Source organism: Tursiops truncatus, chromosome 8 (genome assembly GCF_011762595.2).
Source record: "Tursiops truncatus isolate mTurTru1 chromosome 8, mTurTru1.mat.Y, whole genome shotgun sequence".
NCBI classification, from domain to species: Eukaryota; Metazoa; Chordata; class Mammalia; order Artiodactyla; family Delphinidae; genus Tursiops; species Tursiops truncatus.
The window spans coordinates 105,985,524-106,013,075 of NC_047041.1; the positions used below are offsets into that span (position 1 = coordinate 105,985,524).

General features: G+C 57.7%; 1 protein-coding gene across 9 annotated transcripts in view; it reads left to right on the forward strand.

Annotated features, from left to right (window-relative positions):
- The first annotated feature begins 23,048 nt into the window (after positions 1-23,048).
- The window catches only part of OSBPL5 (oxysterol binding protein like 5), a 65,586-nt gene continuing 61,082 nt past the window's right edge, over positions 23,049-27,552 (forward strand). For 5 of the 9 annotated variants that reach the window (XM_033861375.2, XM_033861376.2, XM_033861381.2 and 2 more), the window contains exon 1: positions 23,265-23,411. Coding sequence is in view for 1 of the 9 variants with exons in the window: in XM_073809331.1 (XP_073665432.1) it covers positions 23,079-23,411 (333 nt within the window). In the remaining 8 variants the exon portion in view is untranslated. Of the gene's footprint in view, positions 23,412-27,552 lie in introns of all 9 variants that reach the window. The other 4 variants (XM_073809331.1, XM_033861380.2, XM_033861379.2 and 1 more) reach the window with 4 other exon arrangements.

Here is a 27,552-nt window from a genome sequence, read left to right on the forward strand (position 1 = left end):
AAAGCCCCCTGGCTCGGGGCATAAGGGGGCCCCCGGCAGAGCTCAGTAAGCACAGAGCTGCGCTGGCGTCTGTCCCGCTGGGCTCTGCCACAGGGTGCGAACCACCAGGGTTTGCAGCAGCCCGCCCTGGATCTGAGGCTCCCACCCGGGCAGGTAGGACACCAGCCCCCCAGGCCAGCAGGGGAGGCACCCAGACCTCCTACGGACCAGCCCCCCACCCCTTGCAGCCAGGGGACCACAGCTCTGCTCTGCCCCCCTGCCCCCCAAGGAGCCCTGGGCTGGACAGCGCCCTCCCAAGAGATGCTGTCTGCTGGTCCCGGAGGCTGGATGCCGCCCGCTGCCCCTCGGGGGCCTGGGCAACCAGGTCCTGGACATTCCCACTGCCTCTGGCTGACTCCTAGTGGGCGGCAGAGGAAGTAAGGAGAGGAATACTAATTGGGCCGAGGGAAATAGTGAAACATTCATGACTCAAGCTCTCCTCCCGAAGCCAAGGGAGGGGGGGCGATGCTGAGCACACACTCCGGGGGCCCCAAGGCAGGGGCTGCGGGTCGTGGGTCCCTCCAGGCCTCCCCGGGGCCCCCCACATGCTGGGCCTCTCGCTGCAAGGAGGGATCACAGAACCACAAGAGATGCCCTTCCAGAGCTTTGGCTGAAGTCACTGGCTGGTGATTTTTGGTGAAAGACCCTCTTTTCCTAAAGGGAAACCCGAGGTGATAAGCAGGGGTGGGGGGCCTGGGAGCTGACAGGAGCTGGGAGAGGGTGGTGACCACGTACCAGATACTTTGGGGGTACAGATGGGCTGGTGGGGGGAAGGAGCAGGGCTACTGGGGGATGGGACAGTGAAGGGGGCTGGGCAGCCCCAAACCAAGCCCCCCTGGCTAAGCTCCTGCCTTCCTTCCGAAGGAGCACCCATGGGGCCCCCAAGTCCCACACGGGTCCCTGGGCCCGGACAGTCTGAGTGCAATGTCCCGAATCACTTGACCTCATCAGCCCCGGGGGTTCCCTCCCCTCCCCCAGACCAGACCCTCCCTGCCTCCTGCTCTCCAGCCCTGCGACACACCAAGGGTCAGGCAGGGCTCGCCCCTCCTCACACCGCCCTGGGGGAGGCCGGGCCAGGGACAAGGATGCGCCAGACCCTGCCAGCCAGTGCCCAGGGCCGGGGTGACCCAGGTGTGTCCTGGAGCCCTTCTGGGCCTTCGTTTCCAGCTGGCAACGTTCGCATCTCAGCTGTCTGGCTGAGTCAGGAGCCAGCGTTCCCTGGCTGGCAGCCCTCGGCTGGCCCGTAATTTGTCCTTGTCACAGACTTGTCGTCCTCCAGACCCCTGTCCAGCCCGGGAGCCCACGGACCTGGAGGGGCCCCGAGGACCAGCTCAGCGGGAGGGCAGCTTGCGTGCCAGGGAAGGAGGCCCCACCTCAGTAAGAGAACCGTCGCAGGTCTGCACTGTCTGCCTCAGGCTGGGGCCGGGCATTAATGCACGGGGTGCACCAGACCCCACGAGGGACCCAAACCCCTGCTCTGACCAAAGCTCACTTGTCCAGCCATGAGTATTTTCACCAAACATTTACAGGCTTCCCTCTGTGTTAAACCTCCTTGGGGGCCCAGGAGATACAGGAAGAGCTGGACACCCCCAGCCGTAGGCCTGGAGGAGGAAAGACTCAAAGCCAGTCATTAACGGAGGCATGAAGTGAGCAGGTTCAACGGCTGCAGCCGTCGTGAGCTGCGCGCGAGGTGCTGTGATCATCAGAGTAGACCCCCCGACCTCCACCTCCTGAGTGCAGCTGTCCTAGGGACTTCGTGTCCTCACCCTCTTAATCCCTACACCCCCCTGTAAAGACCGTGACGACCCTGTCATAGCCGGGGAAACTGAGGCATGGGAGGTTATGCAGCTAATGCCACCTAGCAGCTTAAAGTGCCCCCTGCCACCGCTGTTATGTCCTGGAGCCAGCGGCCCACGCTCAGCTGGGGCCTCTGTTCAGGGCCTCACAGACAGAAATCAGGGCACCTGCCAGCCGGTGCCTTCTGCAGCCCTGGGGAAGAGCTCGCGTCCACGCTCGTTCAGGCCGTTGACCGAACCTGGTTCCTTGCAGCTGTAGGACTAAGGTCCCTGTTTCCTAGCTGGCCACCAGCAGGACCACCCAAGTTTCCTACCACGTGGCCTCCTCCATCTCCGATCCGGCCATGGAAGCCTGCCTCCTGCCCCAGCCTCCCCAGTCCCTGACCTCTGCACCCAATAGGCAGGCCTACCACACTCATCATTTGACTGACCGAAGTCGACGGACCGGGGGCCTCAGGGACGTCCACAAAGATCCCCGTTGCCGGGTCACGTGACGTCATCACGGTACAATCTCGCTCGCTTGTAATCACAGGTGCCACCCACACTCAAGGGCAGGTTATTATGGGAGGGAGCGTTGGGTCGACCTGCAATTCTGCCCAACCCAGGGGTTCAGTAACGTTCAAGGTCAAACAGCCAGTAAGTGGCGGAGCTGAGGTCGCCCCAGGGGGTCTGACTCCAGGAATCATGCCATCAGGGACGGGAGGGCTTCTTCCCAGGTAAGAGGGCACCTGAACTAAGGCTGATGACACGTGTGTGACAGAACCCCGGGGGCCAGCATCGGAGCAGGAGAGGGCGCCAGGCCCTGCCACAGGACGGGGGCATCCAGGGCCTTCCCCTCTCCCCCATCTCAGACCCAACAGGAGGCTGCACAGTGAGGGGCCGGCCAGACACCCCCGGGGGCTGAGCAGGGGAGAGGCCCCCGTCCTGGGCCGAATCCCCGGGGGTCTACAGTGGTCACAAAGAGCACAGCTGCAGCTGCTGCTGCCCCTGAAGTTTGGGAGCAAGCAGGATTCCCAAGGTCCACCGGGCAGCCTGGTAATGCCACTGCCCTGCAATGCCACAGCCTGGTGGACTGACCGACTGCCAGGCCACCGCCCCGCAGCCCACCTGCAGAGCGGGCGGGGCTCCCAGGGGCCCCTCCAAGGCAAAGGAAAGCCAGCAGCCTGGCCGTTCCCCACGGGTCTGACGGCCCGCACACCCTGGGACAGCAGAGGCCACCGTCACAGGGCTCAGCGCCTCCTGCCAGGGCCTGGGGGCTGTCCCCACCGCTGGCGCCGGCGCCCTGCAGCCCTCTGCAGCCGCAGGCCTGCTCTGAGCCGTCCTTGTGGGTGTGTAAAGGGGAAAGGAGGTCGGGCGGCCTCCTGGCACAGATGCGGCCTGTCAGCTGCCTTAAATTACAGCTCACCCCGCCCAGCCGGCGAGACCTGGCCCCTCCTCCTCTTCCTGCAGGGACTCTCGCTCATTCCTCTCTGCCCTGACGGGGTTCCCTGCGATGTCCCGAGGGCACGGGGCACAAGGTGTGGACCATTCCCCACTCCTTGGAAGCCAGCCCCCTCCCCTTCTCGAGCAGGGGTGCGTGCGGGGAACACCCACCAGGTGGAGGTCAGCGCATCAACGTGGAAGTCACGAGTGTCCCAGGCCCCCGGCCCAGGGCTTCCCACACGCGCCGCGCCGAACGAACGTGTGGTTGACCGGCCCTTGCAGCCACATTACAAGGCAGTGGGAGGAGGACTGCAGAACCGCAAGGGCACCATGCCAGCCTGGAGCGCACCCCCCCCCCCAGTCAAGACAGAAAACCAGCAAAACCACCACAGAGGGCTGGGGGGGTTGGAAGGCAGGCCAAACAGGAGGCTGCCAGGAGGCCTCCCTGGAGGAGGCGGGCGGCCCAAGGCCAGCAGATCCCAATAAGCCCCCACCCCTTTTCTCCTGCACCTGAGACGATTCCGCTTTCCTCCAAGACGGAAAAGGGGCCAATCACAGGCCACGGGGTCAAAGGCCAGAGTCACTCCTGTGCCACCAGCATCAGTGCCCTTGGGACACCTGCTTGCCACCTGAGACCCCTGTCAGAGCCCTGGGATGCCTCGATCTCCCCACCTGCACGATGGGTATGTATCAGTTTCCAGGGGCTACCGTAGCCAAGCACCACAGATGGGAGCTTAAACAATAGATATCTATCCTCTTGCTGTCTGGGGGCTGGAAGTCCAAGACCAAGGCATCTGCAGGGGTGGGTCCTCTGGTCCAGGCCCCTCCCCCAGCTCCCGGCGGTCTGCTGGCGATCTCTGCGGTTTGGTGGTTTGTAGAGGGATCACCTGATCTCCACCTGGTGTCCCAGGCTGGCTGCTTCCTGCGGGTGAGCTGAGCCGGCAGGTGTTAGTTGCCTCCTGGTCTTTCAGTGGGGCTCCCCTCTACCAGACCCAGACCCAGACCCATACACCCACACGGAGACTTCCGGCCAGTTGTAACAAAACCGAAAGACTCGAGCCCTTTGAGAAGTCTCTGAGTGGTCCAGGCTCGGGCCACCGTAGCCCTGGACACCCAGGCAGGACCAGCCTTCCTTGTTCTTGGCCCAGGGGATGTGCCAGGAGTTTTCCCCGGTTCCCCATCTCTCCCCGGAGCATCTTCCTTTCTTCCCAGCAGGGGTCACCGTGGAGCGAGGGTTTTGTCGCATCTCCACGTTTTTGGCGCCAGCACAGGGAGAGGTGGACAGACGGAAGGATGCGAGGACAGGTGTGGGGAGAGCTGAGACCCGAGCTGTCCCCGCTGGAGCCAGAGGCTACCATGTCCACGATGTGACCGCCCGTGGACGTGGAGCTGGTGATCATACATTGCTTTTGGATCAAAATGATTCAGCTTTTGTTCCCCAGTAAGAATGCAAAGCTTCTTAATGAAAGATTTGAGATACGCCACTAGCAATCACTCACACCCCAGGATGAATTAGGAGGATGTGCTGTTAGGACCAGTTTGCAGCAGAATAGGAATCAGAGCAGTGGCTATCCAGAGGCCCTTCAGCATAAACAGGGAACCCCATCCTGGATTTCAGAGGGGGCTCTCTAGGTAAAGGGTACCCCCTGCAAGACAGCCCCAGGAAGCAGCAAAAGCCCAGCCGGCTGGCCCAGCAGAAAGAGGAATGTCCACCCGCAACCCTGCCCACCATGAGACGAGTACCTGGCATGGCCGCCGAGCTGGACCCCTGGTGCTGCCCTAAGCATTCCCTGCACCCCTGTCTCCAAGGGGCCTGGGCCACCCTGGTCCTCACAGACACACATGCCCTCCGAGGAGGCCGTCTCCATCCCCCAAGGCCCTGCACCTGGGGCTGGGGTGCAGGTGACCTACGGGAGGGCCCCCTTCCTGCCGCCCCTCTCGCTCACCAGAAATGCAGAGGCCTAACCTCCGGTGGGGGGCGGGCAGGGCTAACAGTTCCAAGAAGACCTCTGCCCACCTTTCCTTCAGCCTCCTGTTTGTCAGAAAGGATCTCACCGAGGGTCCGCACAGACCTACCCTAGTCAGAAAGTGCTGGAGAGACCGCATGGGCGGGTGGGAAAGGGTGGAGCTGGCCGCAGGCCTGGGGGCCTCCCTCCCAGCTGCCTGGTCGGGGGCCCCGGCCGTGCCCCCTTGTCCGCACGGCACCGGGGCCGTGTGGCCCCCGGAGATTCCAGGGCAGTGACTTTCTGGGACAACAGACCCCCGATGGGTCTCTTGACTCCTCCAGGAATCCCTCCCCGCCTCGGGTCTGGAGCCGAAATCCCAGTGGCCCCAGGGGTGGCAGAGATCACTACTCAAGTGTTTTGCTCCACGTGACCTATTTATCTGGTAGAGAGGCAGGCGTTGGTGCATGTGTTAGGGACAGGGGCCGCGTGCCCTCACCCACGGGACTTCCTGCTTCTGTGAAAGGAGAGCCACCGGGCCACCCCCCTCCCCTGCTCCTTCCATTCTGAGACCCGACCCTCTAGGGGTCGGGGAGACTTCTCAGCCCAGAACCTGAGTGTCCAGCGCTCGGTCCCCTGGGCTGCGGCCCCGGCTCAGCAGAGGAGCCCACCACATGAGCTGAGTCCCTGGGGTCCTGCCTGCCACGTCTGGGGGTTAGGAGCTGCCCCAAGGGACCCAATTCATCCTCGCAAGTTCTCCACCCCACTGTGCAGTGGCCTCACCTGGGGCGCTTGTAAAACTCCTGAGGCCTGGACCCTGCCTGCCCCACGGCCAATGAAACAGGAATCCCCAGGGACGGGAGGGAGGCCCTCTCCCTCTGCAGCCCCAGGAGGGGCGGGGGTGGGGGGGGTGGGGTGGGGTCTGGGCCCCGCCTGTAGAAGGGGCTGAGCCTGTTGAGGGGAGGGGCTTTATGGAAGGAGGCAGGGGCTCCCAGAGCACAGGAGGACGATGACCCGACTTGGAAAACAGGCCGAAAATAAGGAGGAGGGGGCAGAAGCAACCATGGGGGTTGGGGGGCTCTAGGGAACAGCCGGTCTTCCCCACACAGGCCACCACCCTGCCACATCCCACCTCCTCTCGAGACCCCGGGGGGAGGCAGGTGCTGGGGGGATGCTGCACAGCTAAGATGTGCAGAGGTCCCCCTCCCCGCCCCACGTGATCCCCGTGCACGTGGGTGCTGGCGCCTGCCCACCCATGGAGGGCAGATTCATATTTACACAACAGGCGTGGACAAATGGAACAAAACCTCCCCAACCAGAGCAGGAGGGTAAAAACTCCCAAGGACACTGGGGTCCCCTCGCTCTTCCCCATGCCTGCTGGACGCGGAGCCGTTCAGACCCTGACAGACAGACCCAGACAGACAGGCAGCTGCCTCCCTGGGGCTCACAGCCACATCCGCTCAGCTCCAGGCTTGGGGGAGGTGACTGAGCTGCGGGATGTCCAGGAGGGCTTCCAGGAGGAGGCGAGGCTGGAGCAGAGTGGGCTGAAGGAGGAGTGGGCTTACTAGTAGAAGCGGTGCAGGCTGGGAATTGTGTGGCCCCGTGGAGGGGGGCACCAGGTGCCAGCAGGGCTGAGGGGCGCGCCCTTCCAGTTGTATAATTCATTTTCCCTGTGTGTTCTTGGCTCACGGGCAAACCAGCCCTGGCGTTTAAGCTCCACACTCACACCTCTTGGCTTCATTCTAGGAGCGGCAGGTTCCCAAACAGCTCTGCCCATTCCCTTCCTCTCCCAGAGCCCCGCACGGTGCTTCCTTCCAGAACCTTCCCTCTCTGGTCAGCTGCCCTCTGCAGCCCTGGATCTTAGGTTGACTAAGCATAGGCTACGGACACCCTGGTCCCCTCCAGAAACCAGTGGGTCTCCCCAGGGACCCTGGAATCTGCATTCTGTGGCTCTGTGTTGGTGGGCCCCCAGATCCTTATAACCGAGGCCGCATCTCTGCAGCCCCACATGGGAGCGTGTCTGGTTACCAATGGGCATCAGCCCTTCTGAGGAAGCCAGACTGGTGGATGGACACAGCTGCCCCACCAGGCCTCTGCCCATGTGTAAATATTTACCAAGGTGGTTATGCAAATGGAACAAAACCTGTCCCCTCCTGCCAATACTGTCCCCTCCTGCCAATACTGCCCCCACCGCTGATCACAGATGCTTGTAATAGAGCCTAGGGCCTCAACACACCTCCCCAAGGTACGGAAAATTTCCGCTACTTACAGTGAATAAAACTGGAGTTCTTATGGTTAAAGCAAGGGAGCAGACCCTAAACTGGCCCACCTGGCCCGGCCCAGCCCTCTTTATTCTGGGGGACATCCACAGTCTTCAAACACTAACGTAGCAGATGAGCTAATTTTTCTGTATGATTTGCCCATTACGTTATAAAATTGCATTTCACCGCACAGGATGCTGCCTGTAAGTGGCCTGTCCTTCCTGCCTCCCAGGCAGTGCCACTCCCGTAGACTTGACCACTCATCACCTCTCGGCAGCAGCGTTGCCAGGGACGACCCAGCAGCCCAAGGCAGCTGTCACCCACTCCTCTGTGGGGAAGGGGGTTCAAGAGAGAGACCCCGGGCAGCTAGGCACAGATGCTGGGGTCACGGTGTCTCCAGCAGCTGATCTAACTGGGGATTTCAGCTGTGCCGTCACGTTCGCCTGGGCCAGAGGTAGCTGGCGCTTTAGCTGAATTCTGAAGCCCACTGCACCGCCACCAAGATGCGTGGCACTGCCTGGGCCAGCAGTCCTTGCCCAGTGACAGGGCAGAACCGCTTCCCCCCGGAGCTAAAAGCGATTGACCAGGCAGGACGACAGCAAAGGAGGCCACAGCAGACGCACAGGGTGTCATCATCAGACACAGCTGCAGGGAGGCGGTGACGGGGCCCAGCCAGGTTCCCAGTCTCCTCCGTGTGCCCTCAAAGGACCTTGCCGGGGACCACACTGCTGGACCCGCCACCCCTACCCAGACCTGATATCCACACCCGGAGGCGCACGGCTCCGAGTGACCTCCTCCCAGGGAGCTTTTCCCCCTCACCCCGCAGGAAGGCCCTGATGGGCCCCCTCCAGGCTCACCCGCACGCTCACTGTGTTGCGGGTTCTCCAGAGAAACAGAAGCAGTGGGATATGCGTAGGTCCGCGTAAGAGGACACGGAGTGTAGGAATCTGCTCACGCGGTTAGGGAAGCCAAGTCTTGCACCATCCATTGCAGTGATGTAATTCAGCCCGAGCCTGAAAGCCCACAAACCAGGAGGTCCAGTGTCCGAGGGCAGAAGATGGACATCCCAGCTCTAGAAGAGGGCGACTCCACCCGTCCTCCGCCTTTTTGTTTCATTCGCCCCGATGGATTGAATGACGCCCGCCTACATCGGTCAGGGTGATCTTCCCTCAGCGTACAGAATCAAATGCTAATCTCTTCCAGAAACACCTCCCAGACACACTAGAAGTCATGTCTTACATCACATATGTACACACATTCATCCAGCCAGGGGTCCCCAGCCCCGCGGTAGCAGCCCGTGGCCTGCTAGGAACTGGGCCACACAGCAGGAGGTGAGCGAGCAAAGCTTCACTTGCGTCTCCCCACCGCTCGCATCACCGCCTGAACCGTCCCTCCCCCGCCCCCCCACCCCCCGCCGTGGAAAAACTGTCTTCCACAAAACCGGTCCCTGGTGACAAAATGGTTGGGGACCGCTGCATCGAGCTATCTGAGCAGCCCTTAGCCCAGCCAAGCTGACACAGAAAATCAGTCATCAGGGTGGGTATTCGTGACAGCTTTCCTTCCCCACCTCCCCCAGCCTAAGAGCACCTTGAGGACGCAGCTGCGTCTTGCTCCTAAGTGCGTATAGAACAAAGAGCTCATGAACAAAGGAACGGATGAACACGTGAGTGTGTGAAGATGCGGTCACAATGTTAAACCCATCACACGCTCCACGGCGTCGTGCATGGCCTCGATTTGCATTTCCCTGATCACTAGTGGTGTTGAGCATCTTTTCACGTGCTCATTCGCCATTTGTATATCTTTTCTGGAGCGATATCTATTCAAATCCTTGGCCCGCTTTTTTTAAATAAATTTATTTATTTTATTTATTTACTATTTGGCTGCATTGGGTCTTCGTTGCTGTGCACAGGCTTTCTCTAGCTGCAGCGAGCGGAGGCTACTCTTCGTTGAGGTGCGCGGGCTTCTCATTGCAGCGGCTTCTTTTGTTGCAGAGCATGAGCTCTAGGCGCGTGGGCTTCAGTAGTTGTGGCACGAGGGCTCAGTAGTTGTGGCTCTCAGGCTCTAGAGCGCAGGCTCAGTAGATGTGGTGCACGGGCTTAGTTGCTCCGCGGCATGTGGGATCTTCCCAGACCAGGGATCGAACCTGTGCCCCCTGCATTGGCAGGCGGATTCTTAACCACTGAGCCACCAGGGAAGTCCCCTTTGCCCATTTTTGAATCAGGCTTTTCCTGCAGAGTTGTAAGAGGATTTTTTTTTGTTTCTTTAATCTATTCTGAATATTAATTCCTTCTCTAATTTGCAAATATTTTCTCCCGTTCCATGGATTGCCTTTTCACTCAGTTGGCAGTGTCCTTTGATGCACAAAAGTTTTTAATTTGATGAAGTCCAGTTTATTTTTTTCCTTTCATGCCTGTGCCTTTGGTGTCACATCCAAGAAATCATTGCCAAATCCAGCGTCATGAAGTTTTCCCCGTTTTCTTCCAAGACTATTACAGCTGTAGCGTTTACACTTAAGTCTTTAATCCATTTTGTGTTAATTTTGTATATGGTGTGAGGTAAGGGTCCAGCTTCACTCTTTCACATGTGGAGATCCAGTTTGCCAGCACCCTTTGTTGAAAAGACTGCCCTTTTGCCTTTCATTTATTTCTTTTAAAAATTTTTATCGAAGTCTAGTTGACTTACGATGTTGTATTAGGTTTAGGTGTACAGCAAAGTGATTCAGTTATACACACATACGTATATATATTCTTTCTCATATTCTTTTCCACTTTGGTTTATTATAGGAAATTGAATAGAGTTCCCTGTGCTCTACAGTAGGAACTGGTTGCTCATCTGTTTTATATATAGTAGTTTGGATCTGCTAATCCCAAACCCCTAATTTATCCCTTCCCCACCCCCTTTCCCTTTCGGTAATAAGTTTGTTTTCTATGGAAAAGACTGTCCTTTCCCCCTTGAACAGTCTTGGCACTCTTGGTGAAAGTTTTTGGACCATAAACGTGAGGGTTTATTTCTGGGCTCTCTATTCTAGCATGTTGGTCTGTGTGTCTGTCAGTACCGCAGTATTTTGATGACTGTAGCTCAGTAGCGAGTTTTGAAATCAAGAAGTGTGAGGCCTCCGTTTTGTTCCTTTCCAACACTGCTTCGGCTATTCTGGGTCACTTGAGATTTCATATGAATTTTTGGATGGATTTCTCTATTTCTGGAAAAAAGCATTTTGATAGCGTTGCATTGAATCTGTGGACTGCTTTAGGTAGCGTTCACATCTCAGTGGGTAATTCCGGACCCCTTCCACCTGCTAACCAGGCACAGAGTCTGAAGGCAGACAGGTCACCGCGGAAAAGCAGATAAAGTACTTTTCAGAGTCCAGACCTGCACTGTCCATCAGAGCAGCCACTGACCACACAGGGCTGTGTAAACTGACACCTTCATGAGGTAAACTTCAGATACTCAGAGGCACAAGCCACTCTAAGCACCCGGCAGCCCCTGTGGCCAGTGGCTCCCACCTGGGTCACATAGCGTATCAACATTTCCCTCATTTCAGAAAATTCGGTTGAACGGTGCCACCCTAGATGTCTTTAAGGGGCAAGAGGCCTAAAGCAGAAACGTAAAGGTCCCGAATCTGAACGAGCTGGGATTGTTCCCACAAAATATGGCCACAAATAGAAACCAAGGCCATTGTGGAAAAGCAAAGCCGCAGTGCTGGATGGGTGTGGACTGCAGGGAACACGTTACAGGGAGCGGAAAGGAGAGGGTGTGATGGGGGCTGGTGGTGTCCGGGCAGGGCCTCCTCCCCAGCCGCCTCCCACCCCGAGTCCATCAAGGCCAAGACAGCAGCTGCAGGCCCAGCGCAGCCCCTCGCGCAGCCAGGTCAGGAGACCCGGGCCCTGCCCGCCCCCCGCCCGAGTAAACACTGTCCTCGAAGGCCCCACCTTTTTCTTCAGCAAATGAATTGGTGAGGAACTCCCCTTTCCTCCTGTGCCCCCGCCAGGCCACCACACGCCCCTCCTCCTGGCCAGCAGCAGCAGGTGTTGACAGAGCTGGCCTGTCCCAGGACCCTCCCCTCCCCTCACCCCTGGCCCCACAGCTCCGGGGAACAGGGCCTGGGCAGGGCCTGGGCACCGGCCTCAGCTGCTTACACCTGCCCCTGGGAAAGGAGCCAGAGCCCGAGCCAGGAGCCTCCTGGGGGACAGCCCCATGCACACACGGGGCCAGAGTCCTCTGGACAGGGCCAGACAGGGGGCCCCTCGGGCCTGTGCTGACAGGGGCAGCTCCCCTCCCAGCCCAGCACGAGGCCATGGTCATTTCCTTGCCAGGCACCCTCTCTCCAAGTTCCAGGGACACTGAAGACACCCAGCACCCGTGCTCATCCAGCTCCCGCCCTGCCCTCTAGCGGCCACTGGCAGCCCCCCAGGCCTGCTGGCATCGGCAGGCACCCTTGTCCTGAGCTGGCCCGACAGCAGGTCGCACCAGCCTCGGCTGCTAACCGACGTCTCTGGGCCCCACCCCCAAGTCCTGGGAGCCCTACCTTCGAGGGCTTGGATTGCCAGCCCCACCCTGGCAACGAGGCCCCAGGCACACCAGGAACAGAAGCGTCTTTTGACAGGGCCAGGTCTAACCCTGCCCACACTGAGCCACTGCCCTCCTCTGTGCACACCAAGCCCATTCACACACACGTCCCTTTAATGTACAGGTTGCCTTCCTTTACTTTCAAGTTGGTGCTTACCACATATATATACCTTTTTCAATGCCCCATTGATATGTTTTTTTGAGGTGTGATTATATTCCGTAAAGCTCCACCTTTTCAGTGTGGGTTTTGATAAATGAATACAGTTGTGTATCCACCACCACAGTCAAGATAGAGAACAGTTACAACACCCCCCAAAATTTCCTGGCGTCTCTTCGTGGTCAGTCCACCCCCACGCCCAGCCCCTGGCAGAACTGATGGGTTTTCTATCCCCAGACTTTTGCCTTTTCCAGAATGTCATATGGGTCCTACAGCGTGTAGACCTCTACATCCGGCTTCGTTCACCAAGCAGAAGGTTTAGAGATTCATCCACGTTGTTGGTGTATCCGTAGTTTGTTCCTTTGACTGTTGAGTACTTTTCCACTGAATGGACGTACCACGTTTTTTTTTACCCATTCGCGTTAAAGAACATTTGGGTTGTATTAGTCCTGGGCGATCATGAATGAAGCCAGTATAACATTTACGTGCAGGGTTTGGGTGGATGTAAGTTCTCATTTCACTTGGGGAAACACCCACGGGTGGAACGGCCTGGTCCCACGGTCAGTGTATGTTTTCCTTTCCAAGGAATGACCAAACTTCCAGCCAAAGTGGCTCTACCGTTTTGCATTCTCTCCAGCAATGCGTGAGGGTCCTGCTGCTGCATGTGCTGGCCGGCAGCGGGGATCTATTGTCTGTGGTGCTGGTGGCGGCTGTAGAGGTAGTCGTTGTAGCCATTCTCACGCGAGGGGAGTGGTATCTCATCGTGGTTTTCATCTGCAGTTCCCTAATGAACGGTGACGTTGAGCGTTGTGCCACCTGCTTATATTATTGGCAAAGTGATTGTTCAGATCTTTTGCTCATGCTTTATTGGGATGTGTGTTTTCTTAGTATTACATTTTGAGAGTTCTTTATGTAATCTGGATACCAGCCCTTTGTCAGGTATGTGTTTGGCAAACGCGTTCTCCCTGTCTGTGGCTTGTCTTTGGATTCTTTTAACATTGTCTTTGAAAGAGGAGAAGATTTTCACTTCAAGGACGTCCAATGTATCATTGTATTCTGGTATGGCTTATGCTAACCCAAAGTCACAAAGATTTTCTCCTATGTTTTTTCTAGAAGTTTTATACTTTCACGTTTTACATATAGGTCTATGATCCATTTTGAGTTCATTTTTGTTTAGGGTGCAAGGTATGAGCCAAGGTGTGTGTATGTTTGCATATGGACATCCAATTGCTCCAACACCATTCGTTAAACAAATTATCTTCCCTCCATTGAGTTGCCTTTGCATCTTTGTCAAACATCAACTGACCGTATATGTGTGGCTCTGTTTCTGGACTCTCTATCCTGTTCCGTTGATCTTTGTGTCTATTCTTTTGCCAATACTGTACAATCTTGATTTCTGTAACTTTAGAGTGAGCTTGAAATCAAGTAGTATGAATCCTCCGATTTTATTCTTTTTCGAAGTTCTTTTGGCTCTTCTAGTTACTTTGCCTTTCCATATAAATTTTAGAATCAGCTTGTCAATTTCTACACCAAAAAATCCTGCTGGGATTTTGATTGAGATTGCATTGAATCTATTGATCCGTTTGGGGCAAACAAACATCTTAACAATACTGAGTGTTCAAACTCGTGAACATGAAACGGAGCAGGACCCTATGGTCCTCACCCGCCCCGCACCCCATGTCCTCAGCCTGTCTTTTGTCTATGGAAAAACTTCAGCCAAAGAATAAGTTTGTTTCTGCATGTAGCCCCCTCCCTCCGCCTACAAAAGCTCTTGCCCACTGATTGTCTGCGGGGGGAGTCGGCCTTTGGACAGGAGTCCACCCTCGCCTCCCCTGCCCCCCGGTTGCCAGCCTCCAAAACAAAGCAAACTTTCCTTTCCACCAGCCTTGCCTCTCTATTGGCTTTTGAGCGGCGAGCAGCCGGACCCCCCTTTTGGTTACATAGTATGTCTGTCCATTTATTTAGGTCTTATTTTATTCCTCTCATCAGCGTTTTGTGTCTTCAGCAGATTCTTTGCATATCTTATTACATTAAATTTAAGTATTTCATGTATTTTAGTGTTATTTTAATGGTATTATAGTACCGAGTTTTTATTTATTTTATTTTACTTCCAAGTATTCATTGCTAATACATAGAAATACAGTTCCTCTTTGTGTACTGACCTTGTATCCTGACATCTTGTACGACTCACTTACAGGTTTTTTATCTGTCCTGTAGAATTTCCTACACAGACAAATGTGTCATTTGTGAACACAAACACTTTTATTTCTTCCTTCCCACCCTGTATACCTTGTATTTCCTTTTATTGTCTTATTGCGCTGGCTAGGACTTCAGTCTGCTGTTGCATAGGAGTGGATAGAGTGGAGATCTTTACTTTGTTCCCAATCTGAGGGGGAAAGCACCAAGTCTGTCACCATTAAGTCTGATGGTAGCTGTGGGTTTTTCACAGATGCCCTTTATCAAGTTGAGGAAGTTTCTAATACGAATTTTCTTAGACTTTTTATCATGAATGTATGTTGAATTTTGTCAAATGCTTTTCCTGCCTCCACTGAGATGATCATTTGGTCTGTTGCTGTGGCCAAGTACACTGATTGATTTTCAAATGCTGAAGCAGCCTTGCGTTCCTGCGATGAGCTCCAGTTGGCGGTGCTAGGTTTTCCTTTTTATACGCTGCTGGATTGGATCTGCTAATAGTGTGTTGAGGATTGTTGCATCTATATGCATGAGAGTTCATGGTTTCACTCACGTGTGAAGCACCTACCTTGAGCAAGGTGTGGGGAGACCCACTGGAGAGGAGGTCAACTCTGACCTCAAAGAGCTCATGCTTGAGCCCCAGGGTCCCACGGATTGTCTGACCTCATTGCAGAAGATGATGTGGTTCAAAAAGAAAAAAATGTGCTTCCCATCGGCTATCTCTTTGGAGTCTCAGTACTCCCTTGAGAGCTGAGAGGTACATTATCATCTCAGGACAAGGTGGGGGTGGGGGGAACTGAGGCACCAAAAGATCGAAGACATCTAGCTGTGGGCGGAGCCAGCGAGAACCCCAACTCCTATCCCAGCCCCTGCTGACTTAACTGCCTTTGACCGGAAACCTCTGCTGTGAACTGAATGTTTATGTCCTCCCAAGTTCACATGTTGAAATCTTACCCCCCATGTGATGGTTTTAGGAGGAAAAGAGGTCGTGAGGGTGGAGCCCATATGAGTGAGATTAGTGTCCTTATAAAAATGACCTCAGAGAGCTCTCTCTCTCGGCTGTGTGAGGATACAAAGAGAAGGCGGCAGTCTGCAACCCAGGAAGAGAGCCCTCACTTGACCCTGACCATGCTGGTGCCCTGATCTCATTCTTCCAGCCTCCAGACTGTAGTAAGTACATTTGTTCAGAAGCCACCTCATCTGTGGTGTATTGTTACAGCACCCTGAGTTGGCTAAGACACCTTCCCACCCCATCCCTAAGGCCATAGGCTTGGGTGGATAACTGTTTTACTTACTTTCAAAATATACCTGAATCTACCCACCTCTCCCAACCTCCCCTTCTACCATCCTAAAGTAAGACTGGACGACACAAAATCTTTCTAAAAGACACCCGGCCTCCATTCTTGAACCTCTATATCCAGAGACATATTTTTTTTAAATCAGATCGTCACATTCCCTTCTCAGAACGCCCCCTGCAATGTCGCTTCCATCACAATCAGACTAAAATAAAACTCCACACATGGCACAGAAAGCCATGCATGGGGGCCCCCGCCAGTCTGCATGGCCACACCTGGTACCCCTCCTCCATCACTCTACCCCCTGGCACACTGGCGTCTGGCCATTATGTGAACACACCAAGCCCTTGTCTGGGCACCTGCTATTCCTCTGTCTGGAAGATGCTCAGCCCCGAGGTGCCAGGGTTCAGTCCTTCACTCCACACAGGTCTCCCGCTCAAAGGTCCTGTTCTCAGAAAGTCCTCCCTAGCCATCCTCTCCAGAGAGCCCCCAACATCGCATGCCTCCTACCAGCCCCTTACACGACTACCTGTCCTTCATAGCATGGGTAAGAGCAGGGGCTGCCTTGCTAGGGGCTGCCTTCACGCACTTGTTTTCCATCTTTGTTTGTGAGCTACATGCAGGCAGGTGCCTTGCTTTCCCATTCGCAGTGGACTCCCCTGTGCCTGGAACACTATTTAACACTTAAGAGATGTGCTATCAATATTCAGTGAGGGAGAGGAAGGATGGAGGGGCCCACTGGGAGCGTCCCGAGTCCAAGAGACAGAGCTGAGCGGTGGTAGAGGCCACGCCCACCTCTGCCGTCTCCTGCACAGGTCTGGCTCATCCCCCCACCTCCGCCGCCAAGTCTCAGTCCCAGCAGCCTCGGGCCCACACGGAGGAGGGGGCCATGCTGATGGGGGCAAGCATTCATCTGGTGGCCCTCTTGCAGGCACTGGGGCAATGTTTTCACATGCAACTCACCTGCACCAAGATGGGCGTTATTTCAACGCTTGCTCGACATGACTGAGAGGATTAAGAGAGTGCGGACAGGCACCTCTCCCCGTGCCTGGGGCTTAGTGGGTGGTCAGTAATCGTAACTAGTATCGTTACAAATATTCGCAACTAACAACTGGGGACTAAGCAAGCTTGAGCAACTTCCCGGGATGTCCACGGAGACAAATAGATTGGAGTTCGGAGCCCGCTCCGTCAGGGGATTTTGTTTACCTTGTATAAGCCTCAGTTTCCTCACTTGTACATATGGATAATGATACCGACTTCATAGAGGTCTCTGGCAAGTGGAGATAATGGCTATAAATCACTTACCACAGTGTCCGGCACATAGCAGATGCTCAACTAAGGGTAGACGCGATCGTGATGATAATGATGGTGATGGTGGTGGCGACACTGGTGGCGTTTGTGGTTCGGTGGTGATAATGATGGTGATGGTGGTGGTGACCGTGGAGGTGGTGGTGATGGTGGCCGTGGTGATAAAGATGTGACAGTAGTAGACGAATAGGTGAGGATGGCAAAGCCTACATTCACACCCTGTTCTGACTCCACTCCCGTTCCAGCTTTTTCCGGAATCGTTTTACTCCACCTCCTGGCACGCTCTACATCAGTGGTTTTCAAAACTTTTCGTCTCAGGATCCTTTCCATTAATAACAAAAATTATTGGGGACCACAAAGGTTATTTGTTTCTGTTGCTTAGTCTATCAATATTTACTCCGAGTTTTAAAAAATATTTATTTACTTATTCCTTTAAAAAGAACAACGATAAGCCCATTATGTTGTTAACACAAATAACACATTATTTATGAAAACCAACTCTCTATTCCAAAGTAAAACTATTTAGTGAAAAGAGTAGCATTGTTTTACATTTTTGGAGTCTTTTTAACGTCTGGCTTCACAGAAGCCAGTTGGATTCTCACATCTGTTTCTGTATTCCATCTATTGCAATATCACACATATGTAGTCTCCAGAAAGCTCCACTGTTAAGTTGTGAAAAAATAAAGGTGGAAAAGGAAAAAAGCATCCTAGTATTTTGATAGCAGGAGCTTTCACGTCTTGGCCCCTAGCAGGGTTTTAAGCTCCCACTTTGAGAAGTGCTGCTCTAAGACCCTCCAAATGAAGTGGAGGCGTTCTCAGCTTCAGGTGTCCCGGTGTCCCTGCAGGGCGACAGAAGCACCCCGGGGCCCATGCACGCTCCAGTGCAGACTTGCCACGTGGCCTGGGTGATGCGCTTCCCACCTCGAGCTCTCGGTCACCTTTGCATAACATTGCTGGGTTTCTCTGAGTTCTGCCTGCTAACCAAACCCAGCCCACGAAAGAGGGACAGTTGGTGGTGGCCGGTGAGTGGGAGCAGGGTCTGAGACCGCCGCCGGACCCAGCCCTGCGAGTCTGCAGAGCATCCCTCCGGGACGAGTTTCCACATCTTGAGAAGAAAGGGCAGCGTGGCCGCCCCGCGTGCAGGTTCCCGAAAGCAGATCCTGCCGTGGAATCTTTTCCTTTTCCTCGGTTTCCGTGGCATCAGGCAGCAGCCCCGGACCCTCCCCCAGATACTGGGAGAATGTGCCAGAGTCCTCATGGACCTCCCAAAGTTAGGCTGGAGAAAGCCAGCCCTCAGCCCCAGTGTGGGTTTGCCAAAACCCTGCGCTTCAAGGTGCTCCAGCCTGGCCGGAAAGGCAGCCCCCAGCCAACGCTCAGGGCATCGGCGCCGGGGGAGAGCCCTCACCGCCCTTCCATCCTCTGTAACTGAGGGCAGGGGACAGGCTTCTGGCTTGGGGCTCAGAGACAGGAAGGGGCAGAGCCTGGATCAGCTCCAGTCCACAGCTTTCAGGACCCCGAGGCCGTGTCCTCAAATGAAGACTCAGAACAAAAGCACTTAGAACAGGGAAGACGTTCAACAGACTTCGGTCTGGCTCAGCAAAGCAGACCGCAGGTCTTCAAAGGGAAAGCAGATGCAGGATGCCCGAGGGCCCCTGTTGCAGTGGGCGAGTCGTGTCCCCCAAAGATACATCAGTGTCCAAACCCAGCACCTGTGCGTGTGACCTTATTTGGACATACGGTCTTTGCAGGTGTCATTAAGTTAAGGACTTCCATACGAAATCCTGGATGATCCTGGTGGGCCCTAAATCCAATGACTGTATCCTTTTAAGAGAAAGGAAAGGAACACTCGAGACAGGGACACAGCAGTAGAGGAAGTGTGTCAGTGAGCCAGAGAAGGGGGTTGGGTGTAGAGGGGCCGGCGTCAACCGAAAAGAAATGCACAACCTAGAAGGAGAGAATTGTGTTTTATTTGGCGAACTTGCTGAGGACTTAAGCCCAGGAGACAGCCCCTCAGATCGCTCCGAGGAGCTGCTCTGAAGAGGCAAGGGAGGAACGAGGATATACAGGGGTTTTTGCAACAAAAGCCAGGTGGCAGGAACATCAAAAGATGGCTGTTAATGAAAGAAAAACCAGACACCTCAAGTTAATGAACTTAGCGCTTTTCTATGTATGGGAAGATGCAAGAGCCTGGGCTCATTGGAACTGCTCCCCTGACGTGCACCTCAGCCACCTGGGGCCAGCACCCCGCTTTTCTCCATCCTGAGTCCCCGCAGTCGGGCGGCTGCAGTGGCTGACAGCTTGGGGGCTGCGACACCCTTTGTTTGCTGATATAGCAAGTGACATTCTCTGTCCACACCACGGGAGCGAGCTGCACCTGCTCTCCGGGGAATGTCCACCTCATTGGACCTCAGGGCACCCCAGGCACGTCACCCCCACTCACGGCAGTGCCCACCATGGCCCACGCAGGAGGGCTAGAAGCAGAGGCTGATGGCCCTGATCTCACCTCCGTGAGCACGGGGAGGTCTGGGTGCGGGCACAGTGGCATGTCCAACGGCATCCGGCACCATGCGCTCCCCATGGCCGCTTCAGTGCTTCCTGTAAAGTCCCTGGAGGACTTGCCCTGTAGATAACACCTTCCTGTCCCTCTAGGTAGGAGAACAAGTATTGGGACCAAGAGAGAGGGAAATTCCATGCCTTTATCTTTATTTACTATCAGGGGTTTGCCTGAATCAGGGGTTTGGATGTGACCTTCTGGAGGACAGGTGTGTGTGTGCGTGCATGTCTGTGTGTGTGACACAGAGAGACAGAGAAGCAAAGAGACAGGGAGAGAAAGAGACAGAGACAGAGAGATGGAGCCCTCCAGGCAGCCGGGTGCCCACGTGACTCAGAATTCCAAAGAGAGACTCTCCAGCTGAATTTCATCACAGGTTCCTCTGAGAAAGGACAGAAAACAGCCACTGCTTGGTCCCCACACCTGGCTTGGTGACTCAGCCCGGGAAGACATCACCAGACAGCGTCTCCCCAGCCAGAGGCGGAGGGACAGGTCTGGGGATGCGATGCTTCCCTGTGGGAGCTGAAGCCACAGGGACAGGGCTGGAGGACGGCTCTTCCCCATGTGCCCAGCCCCAAGTGTGGGGAGGTTACAACTCCAGGCGTTTAGTCCTGCCTTGGCCACTCCCTAGCGGCCTGGCCTGGAGCCGGTCACTTAACCTCCACGGGGCGGGGAATGGTGACCCCGCCACCAGGCGGAGGAGGGGATGGAATCCCGCAGGCGCGGAAAGTGGGGACGTGGTGCCCGGCACAGGACGAGCGATGGATAAATGCCGTGATTGTTTTTACGATTAGCTGTTGTGCTCTGGACACCTCCACATACCCCTCGTGGGGAAGTTACCTCAGCCCTGCTGCACAGGTAAGGAAACTGGGACCCGGGCGCCGAGATGTTCTGGAGTTGTCCCTGAGTCCAGTCACACCATTAGGGTGGATTTGCCCTCGGGCCAGCAGGGGACAGCGGGCCCAGGTTCCCCTGCCCTGGCTGAACCCCTGGGCCGCCCTGCTGCCACCCTGGGCCCAACTAGGAGTCAGGGGTTCGGCTGCACCCCTTACTACTTGGGGCTCAGTTTCCTCATCTGAGAAACGGGAGAAATAGTCACTGCTGCTTCCGTTGGCTCGGCAGGTGTGAAAGCACCTGGCACCTGCCTGGCTCGGGCCCCCCACCCCAGTGGACCGGCCCAGCCAGCGCTGGCCCTGCAGGGGTCCGAGCCCCCGCAGCCCACCCGGGAGGCGCCCTCTCTGAGACGGGCGTGTGTGTTCCAGCGTGTTCTGGCTACCCACCCTTCCCAGTGGGGCAGCCGGTGCAGCAGAAGGGGCAGGGCCCCCCAGGGGTTCCCCTCTGAGCCTGTGGGTCGGAGCACAGCTCTGGAGCAGGCTGCCGGGGGACGCTTACTTTCCGCTCTGTGCCTCTGTTTCCCCGCCTGTAAAATGGAGCCTGTCAGGACCTGCCCTCTGGGACTGTGGGGAGGATTCGAGTCCATATGTCTAGAGCCCCTTGCCATGGAATCGGGGACAGGGTGGGGGATCCATCAACAGGAGGCTGTGGGTCTCCCGCGATCCCCACGGACCGACCGCCCAGAAGGCGCGACCCTAACGGTGACAAGTGCCCTCGCTCTAGAGCGGGGTCTCTCGGCCTCGGCACTGCTGACGTTTGGGGCCTGATCCTTCCCCCTGTGGGCCACCGTCCTGGGTGTGGATGGGTGTTCAGTGGCCTCCCTGGCCTCCACCCACCAGATGCCAGTAGGACCCCCAGCTGTGACAACCAAGGATGTCTCTGGACAGCACATGATGTCACCTCCAGAGGGGAGGCAAAACTCGCCCCGCTGAGAACCACCGTTCTCCAGACTTGGATGGAAACAGTCTTAACTTTAATTACATCCCGCCTGAGAAAGAGTAAAGTTCTCCGTATTTGTAAAGGCACTTTAAAAAAAACTTACCTCTCACAGACAGATCATATGAATTAGCATAAATTCAGAACCGAGTGAGAAGCCAGTGGCTATACTTCAGAGACGGTACCAGCCACTTCTTCCCCTGGGTTCACTAGGGGAGTCCTCTCACCCCGGGGACTCGCGGCAGCCTGCAGGGTGAGATGCTCTTGTGCCCCGCCCCCCTTGACAGGTGGGGAAACCTGAGCACGGAGCTTCACGAACTTGCCCAAGCCCCGACAGCTCCTAGACGGCGAAGCCCACCCAGTGCGTCCCCAGAGCCATCACCAACAGCCCCCGGCTCTGCCCATCTCTGTGTCTTTTCTGTCCCATCCCTGCACTTGGCCACGTGTCCATTTGACCTCAGCAGTGTCATTGCATAAACTCAAGCTCGCTTCAAACAGCCAGCATCAACAGTGACTGAGACTTTCCCTACTTGGGCCCTGAAACCTCCACCCCAGCGGACAGAGGCTTTGTTTTCTTCCCCAAATTCCCTGTGGATTGGCCCTGACAACCAGCCATGGGCCAGGCTGCCAGCAGCCGCATCTAGCTCCACGCAGAGGCTTCAAAGAGCATCCGGGCGGGTCTCGTTGGCCCCGCGCTGCACAGACCCTCCCCTGAAGAGGCAGAGGGCTCCCACCCTGGCCCTGAGCATCTTGTCTGAGCGGTTCTGCATCCAAAGGCCTTGCAAGGTGACTGTGGGGCGGGACCGGTCCCGGGGGTGAGCCCAGGGCTGCCGAGGCAGCACACCCCACCCCTTAACCCGGGGTGCTTTGGTGCCCTGGAGGAACCACCACCTGGCCCAACGGGGTGGGCACGATGCTGAGGCTGCGGGCAGTGTGGGCCGGGGCCACCACTCGGCCGGCTGGGGCAGAGCTAAGGTAGGACTTCCTGCAGCCGCTCCCCTGAGAGCCTGCTCCAGCTCGAGGGTCTGGAAGGGGCCTCCCTGCGTGGCTCCGTGCCCCGCCTGGCGGTCAAGCTGCACCCCGCTGACCACCAGTCTCCAGGGCTGCCCTTAAGGTACGCTCCACCCAACATAAGGTGCTGGGGTTCTGCGGAGGGTCAGTCCTGTCCCTTGGAAGGGAGCAACTGACAGATTCCGTTTGGAAAAGTCCCCGCACCCTACCTGGTCTGGGGTGGCTGGCAGTGGGTGGACCCAGCTTCAGCTGGTCTGCCCCTGGGGAACAGTGGCTGGAGGAAGGCCCCGCAGGCTCTGCAGACCGAGCCCCAGGGCACCTGGGACTGGGAGCGGGGGCTGGCATTAGAGTGTCTCATCTATACAGGAAGGCTTCAGGGGTCTAAAAAGCTCCCTGGGGGCAGAAGGGGTGAGGGGAACTCACACAGGAGGAAATCCACAAGAAGGTGGGCTCCTGGCCCAAAAAAATCATCCTCAGAAAGAGATGCACTGAGAAACATGGGTATGAGGCAGGGGTCCACACGTGGGACAAGGACAAAGGGCTCGGGTGTCTGGGTTTCCTCTTGTGTTCCGGTGGCTTCCGCCTGGGGGAGAAATGGTGACAGTTTCTCGGGGTCGGAAAGAGAGGGGGTCCCCCCCACTCTGGCTAGGGTGGGCTGGAGGCCTGCAAGAATCTGTGATCATGTGCCCTCCCGCACCCCTAACCCATGGAGGCTGACCCCACTCACCAGCGCTCGCTCACCCCGTTTCGGGAGGGACGTCCGAGCGCCGGGCGCGCCAGGCAGAGGGCGGCGAGGCAAGGCCGCGCCAGGCAGGGAGTGGGGTCGCGGCGCGCCCGCTCCGCTCGCCGATCCCGCCCGGGTTTTGCGGCCGCCGCGCCCTCCGTCCCTCTCCCCGCCTCCTCTCCTCCCTCCTCCGCTCCCTCCCTCTGCTCCCGCGGTTGGATCAGTCTTCTGGCATTTCCTGCAGCCGGGCCGCGCCGCCAGCTGAGACCCCGCGCGCCCGGCACGGCCCGGCCCGGCCCGGCCCAGCTTCTCACGGTAGGAGCGCGGCGGGGGACGAGGAGGGGACGAGGAGGGACCGAGGAGGGGGCGGGGAGGAGGCCGCGGCCCAGAGAGCCGGGAGCGTCCAGGGGGCGGCGGGGGGGAGGGGGGGGCTGCTGAGGGGGCTGGGGGAGCCCCGCGCCGGAGCCCGCAGACCCCGGGGACTGGGGCGTAGCCCGGCCGACCCCGACAGTGGCCGGAGCTGGGGAGCCCCGACCCGGGCCGTCGCTCGGGGAGCCCGGGGTGATGCGGCTACGATCCCAGACACGGGCGGGCGGGTTGGAGCGCGGGTGGGGCCGGAGTGTGGGAAGCGGCGGGCAACCGGGCTCCCCAGTTTCGGGGCTTGAAGGAGCGGGGAGGGGAGGGAGGGTGGCTGGGTCCATCTGCGCGGAGTGGCCGGGTCTGTGTCCCCAGCTCAGCCCAGACCCAGGGGATCTTGAAGGGGCAGGGTCTGCGGGAAGGGGACCTGCCGCCTCTGGATGGGGTCTGGGATTAGCGTCTGGCCTTCCAGCGTGGGGCTTGGTCTGTGTCCACAGAGTGAGGGGCTGCGTGAGCTGAGGGGGAGGACCTCTGCTGTCACCCACCCCCCGGGCCCTCCATCTCTAGGCCACTGAGCCCCTGAGACAGGGAGCCTTGGAAATTGTTCAGGGGACATGAGTCTACACGAGGGTGCCGTGCACTTGACGATTCCCGCGGGCCAAGGGAGGGTGGGACGTGGGGGTAGGGGGCTGTCAGCAGCTGGGGGGGCCAGCCACTGCCACTTGGAGCCCCCAAGCTGGGCCGTGTGCCGTCGGAAGACCCTGGAATTGGGATTCTGAATGGCTCCTGGGGGTGTGGACAGGGCCCACCACGGGGAGGTGGGCTTCTCTGCCCCCGCTCATCCTTGGTCTGAGCCAGGCCCAGCCCAAGCAGCTGGTTGGATTTCTGCGCTTTTGCCATTTGGGGGTCCGTCTACACCAGAGATCTTTTATATGTGTGTCTGCCCGTCTGCCTGAGCCTTCAAGGTACCTTTCACAGGCCGACCCCTGTGGTGTTCCCCCAGGCCAGGTCCAGAGGCAGGACCGGGCTGTCACAGCCTGGGCCGTGGGCACAGCCTTTGGGCTGGATGTGGACGCCCTTGCAGATGTGGGCGCCAGGTGGATCCGGGCCCCGGACAGCAGGAGCCCTCCCCTCGAGTGGCTTGTCGGGTGGCTTTTACGCACTTTCTTGGCTGCGAGGCCTTGCGGCTCCTTGAACTTGACAGGCTTCGCAGGCAGCTGGCAGCCCAGGGGCGTCAGGCTTCAAGCTCCAGGTCCGCGATCCCATTGTCTGCTTGCGTGCGTTTGTCTGCTTGCGTGCGTGTGGGGCAGGGCCCGGGGCGCCAGGAGGGTAGGCACTGAGTGTGTCTGTCTGGTCTGTCCTGCCAGCTGTGTTTAGAGATGGTGACAAAGCAGATGGGCCAGGCCAAGGCCCTCGAGTCCGGGCCTCGTCCTGTGGAGGCTGCTGTGCAGATGTGGACCCGTGGGCGGTGCTTCCTGGACGCCAGATGGAAGCCCCTCCTTCCTGGGCCCGGGGGTCAGGCTGGCCTGAGTTGGGCCGGGGATCAGCTAAGTCTCCAGAGGTTTGCTCCCGGCTCTTTTCAGAACGCCGGCTGCAGCCCCTCCCCTAGAATGGTCGTTACTGTGCTCAGAAGTTCGGGGATCAGTTTCTCTCCTGAAATCTTTCTTCCTGGAAGCTCCCTGAGCTGTGATAGTCATCTGACAAGCTGCACCTGGGGGTGGGAAGAAAGGCTGCGTGACAGGCCAGTGGTTTGAAGGTTGTGGTGTGTCTTCGGCAGCTGTGTTTGGGGGACTTGCACTTTCTGATGATTCTGTGCTTAAGTCAGCGTGGACGCGCATGCACGCGTGCGTGCATACACACGCACGATGCACAGGTGGACGAGAACGCACCCAAGGTGATGGGAGCGTGCTTGCCCCCTTCCCATTCATTCAGGGGACAGGTGTGCAGCCACAGCTGGGAAGCAGTGTAGCTCACGGTTACATGGGTGAGACCTGAACCCCAGGACTGGGGACTGTTCAGGGGTGCACGGTGTGCGTCAAAAGGATCCCCGTCGTCTGGACTTGAAGGGAGGTGTCAAGTGCAGGGCCCACCGTGGGGTCCACGGGTCGGATGGAACCACCTGGCGGCTCTCAGGAGGCAGAAGCCCAGGTGGGCACTGTCGGGTCGGGGGCCAGGGGTTGGGAGGCGCAGAAGGACGGTCACCAGGCGTGCCGCTCGCAGCTGTCACCAAGGAACAGAGTATTGCTGTCCGTGCCGGATTTGCCCCACGACGAGGGGCAAACCTCCTCCCCAGGACGAGGCCCGGACTCGAGGGCCTTTGCCTGGCCCATCTGCTTTGTCACCATCTCTAAACACAGCTGGCAGGACAGACCAGACAGACACACTCAGTGCCCACCCTCCTGGCGCCCCGGGCCCTGCCCCACACGCGCGCAAGCAGACAATGGGATCGCGGACCTGGAGCTTGAAGCCTGACGCCCCTGAGCTGCCAGCTGCCTGCAGGTCGAGGAAGCAGAACTTACAACGGGGGATGAGCTCTCTGTGGGTTTATGGCTGGCCTTGGTGGCTCGGTAACCTGCACCAGCTCCCCAGCCGTGTGAGCAGATAAACTTCTCCAGGGATGGTAATGGTGATCGAGGACAAAGGACTTGGACTTTGGATTATGTGTCCTCTTAGCATCACAGTTGCTCCAGGCCAGGGCTCCTGTGTGCCCGTGGGTGTGAAGGTGGCATATATTGGCGTCTGTGCTGAGGGCAGTGGGCACCCGCTGTGTGGTCAGGACCTGCCCCATTGAAGGCCAGGCTTGGATGGGACTGCGTCCGGGACACGAGGTCTCTGGCTTAGAGTTCTCTGTCCGGTGAGGTAGCTGGGGAATGAGCCGTCAAGGTTAAGAAATGCTGCAGGACCGAGACGTGGGGCTGCCGGGAAGTGCCCCAGGGATACCCAAGAAGGGAATCCCTGCGCCAGCATCACACACCCTTGGGATTCAGAGAGGGAGGCTCGAGGGCCATTGGGAAGGGCCTCGGAACCACCGGGCCAGGCCCCTGGGGAGGTGAGAGAATTGCCAAGGTTATCTGGGTCATCCAGCCAGTGAGAGACCGTCCCCACCACTCAGGACAGGAGCCTGGTTGGCCCGCGCCAGGGGACTCACAGGGCCTTTGTCGAAAACCTCAGAGCTAGTACTTTGCTGAACTCCCAAGCCCACCTCACACCCACTCTTCTCTCCAGACTGGCCTCTGCTCCTGACTGAAGCCTCCATTCGAAGGTGCTGGGTTTCATTTTCTCAGCGCCGTGATCCATGCATTTCTGGAACCATCTCCATCCCGTATCTGTTCAGTCGAGCGGGCGGGCACACTGTTGGCACCTGGGTCACCCTTCGCTCATTGCCTGGATGTCTGCTCGGGGCTCTGCCCCCGGGCCTGGCACACAGTGGGTGCTCATGGGAAGCTGTAGAATCGTCTTCGCCCGGGGATGCCCCATCCTGCATCTACCTCGGGTCTGTGGACCTCACCGGCGTTGACAGGCAGGACACCTGACCAGCCCGTGCCCTCTGTCCTAGGAGGGATGGACCCAGCTTGCCCGCCTTCCCAAGGGTCCTGCCATTCCTGGATTAGAAGTATCGTGTGCAGAGTTCACTGGGCGAATGGAGGTGGCCTGGACTGTCCGGGCCCTCCCTGGCCCTGGCTGGGAGGAAGGGCTGCAGGGGGGTGTCCAGGCCTCACGACGGAGCAGTGCTGCCCCAATCCCAATGAGAGGGATATCTCACGGGCTTAATGAGCACATCAGGAGGGGATCTGGGGCCGCCCCGTCCCACAGGCTGCTGACCCTTGTGACCAGCTGGGGGTCACTTTCTCTTGTCCAAGGCCGAGGAGGGGCGGAGACCGGGAGTAGGCAAACGCCCAGGAAGGCAGAGGGAGGGGATGGCCCAGCAGGGACGGGCCAGGCTTCTGAACCAGGAGGGAGGGAGGCCGCCCGATCCTCGGCCAACAGTGGGCAGGGGCGGTGGCTGGCTTGGCCACAGCCACCATGAACCCGTTTTCAGTGGCTTCCACTCGAGGAAAGGCAGTCCGCCAAGGGGAGGGATCACGCGGCCGTATTGATG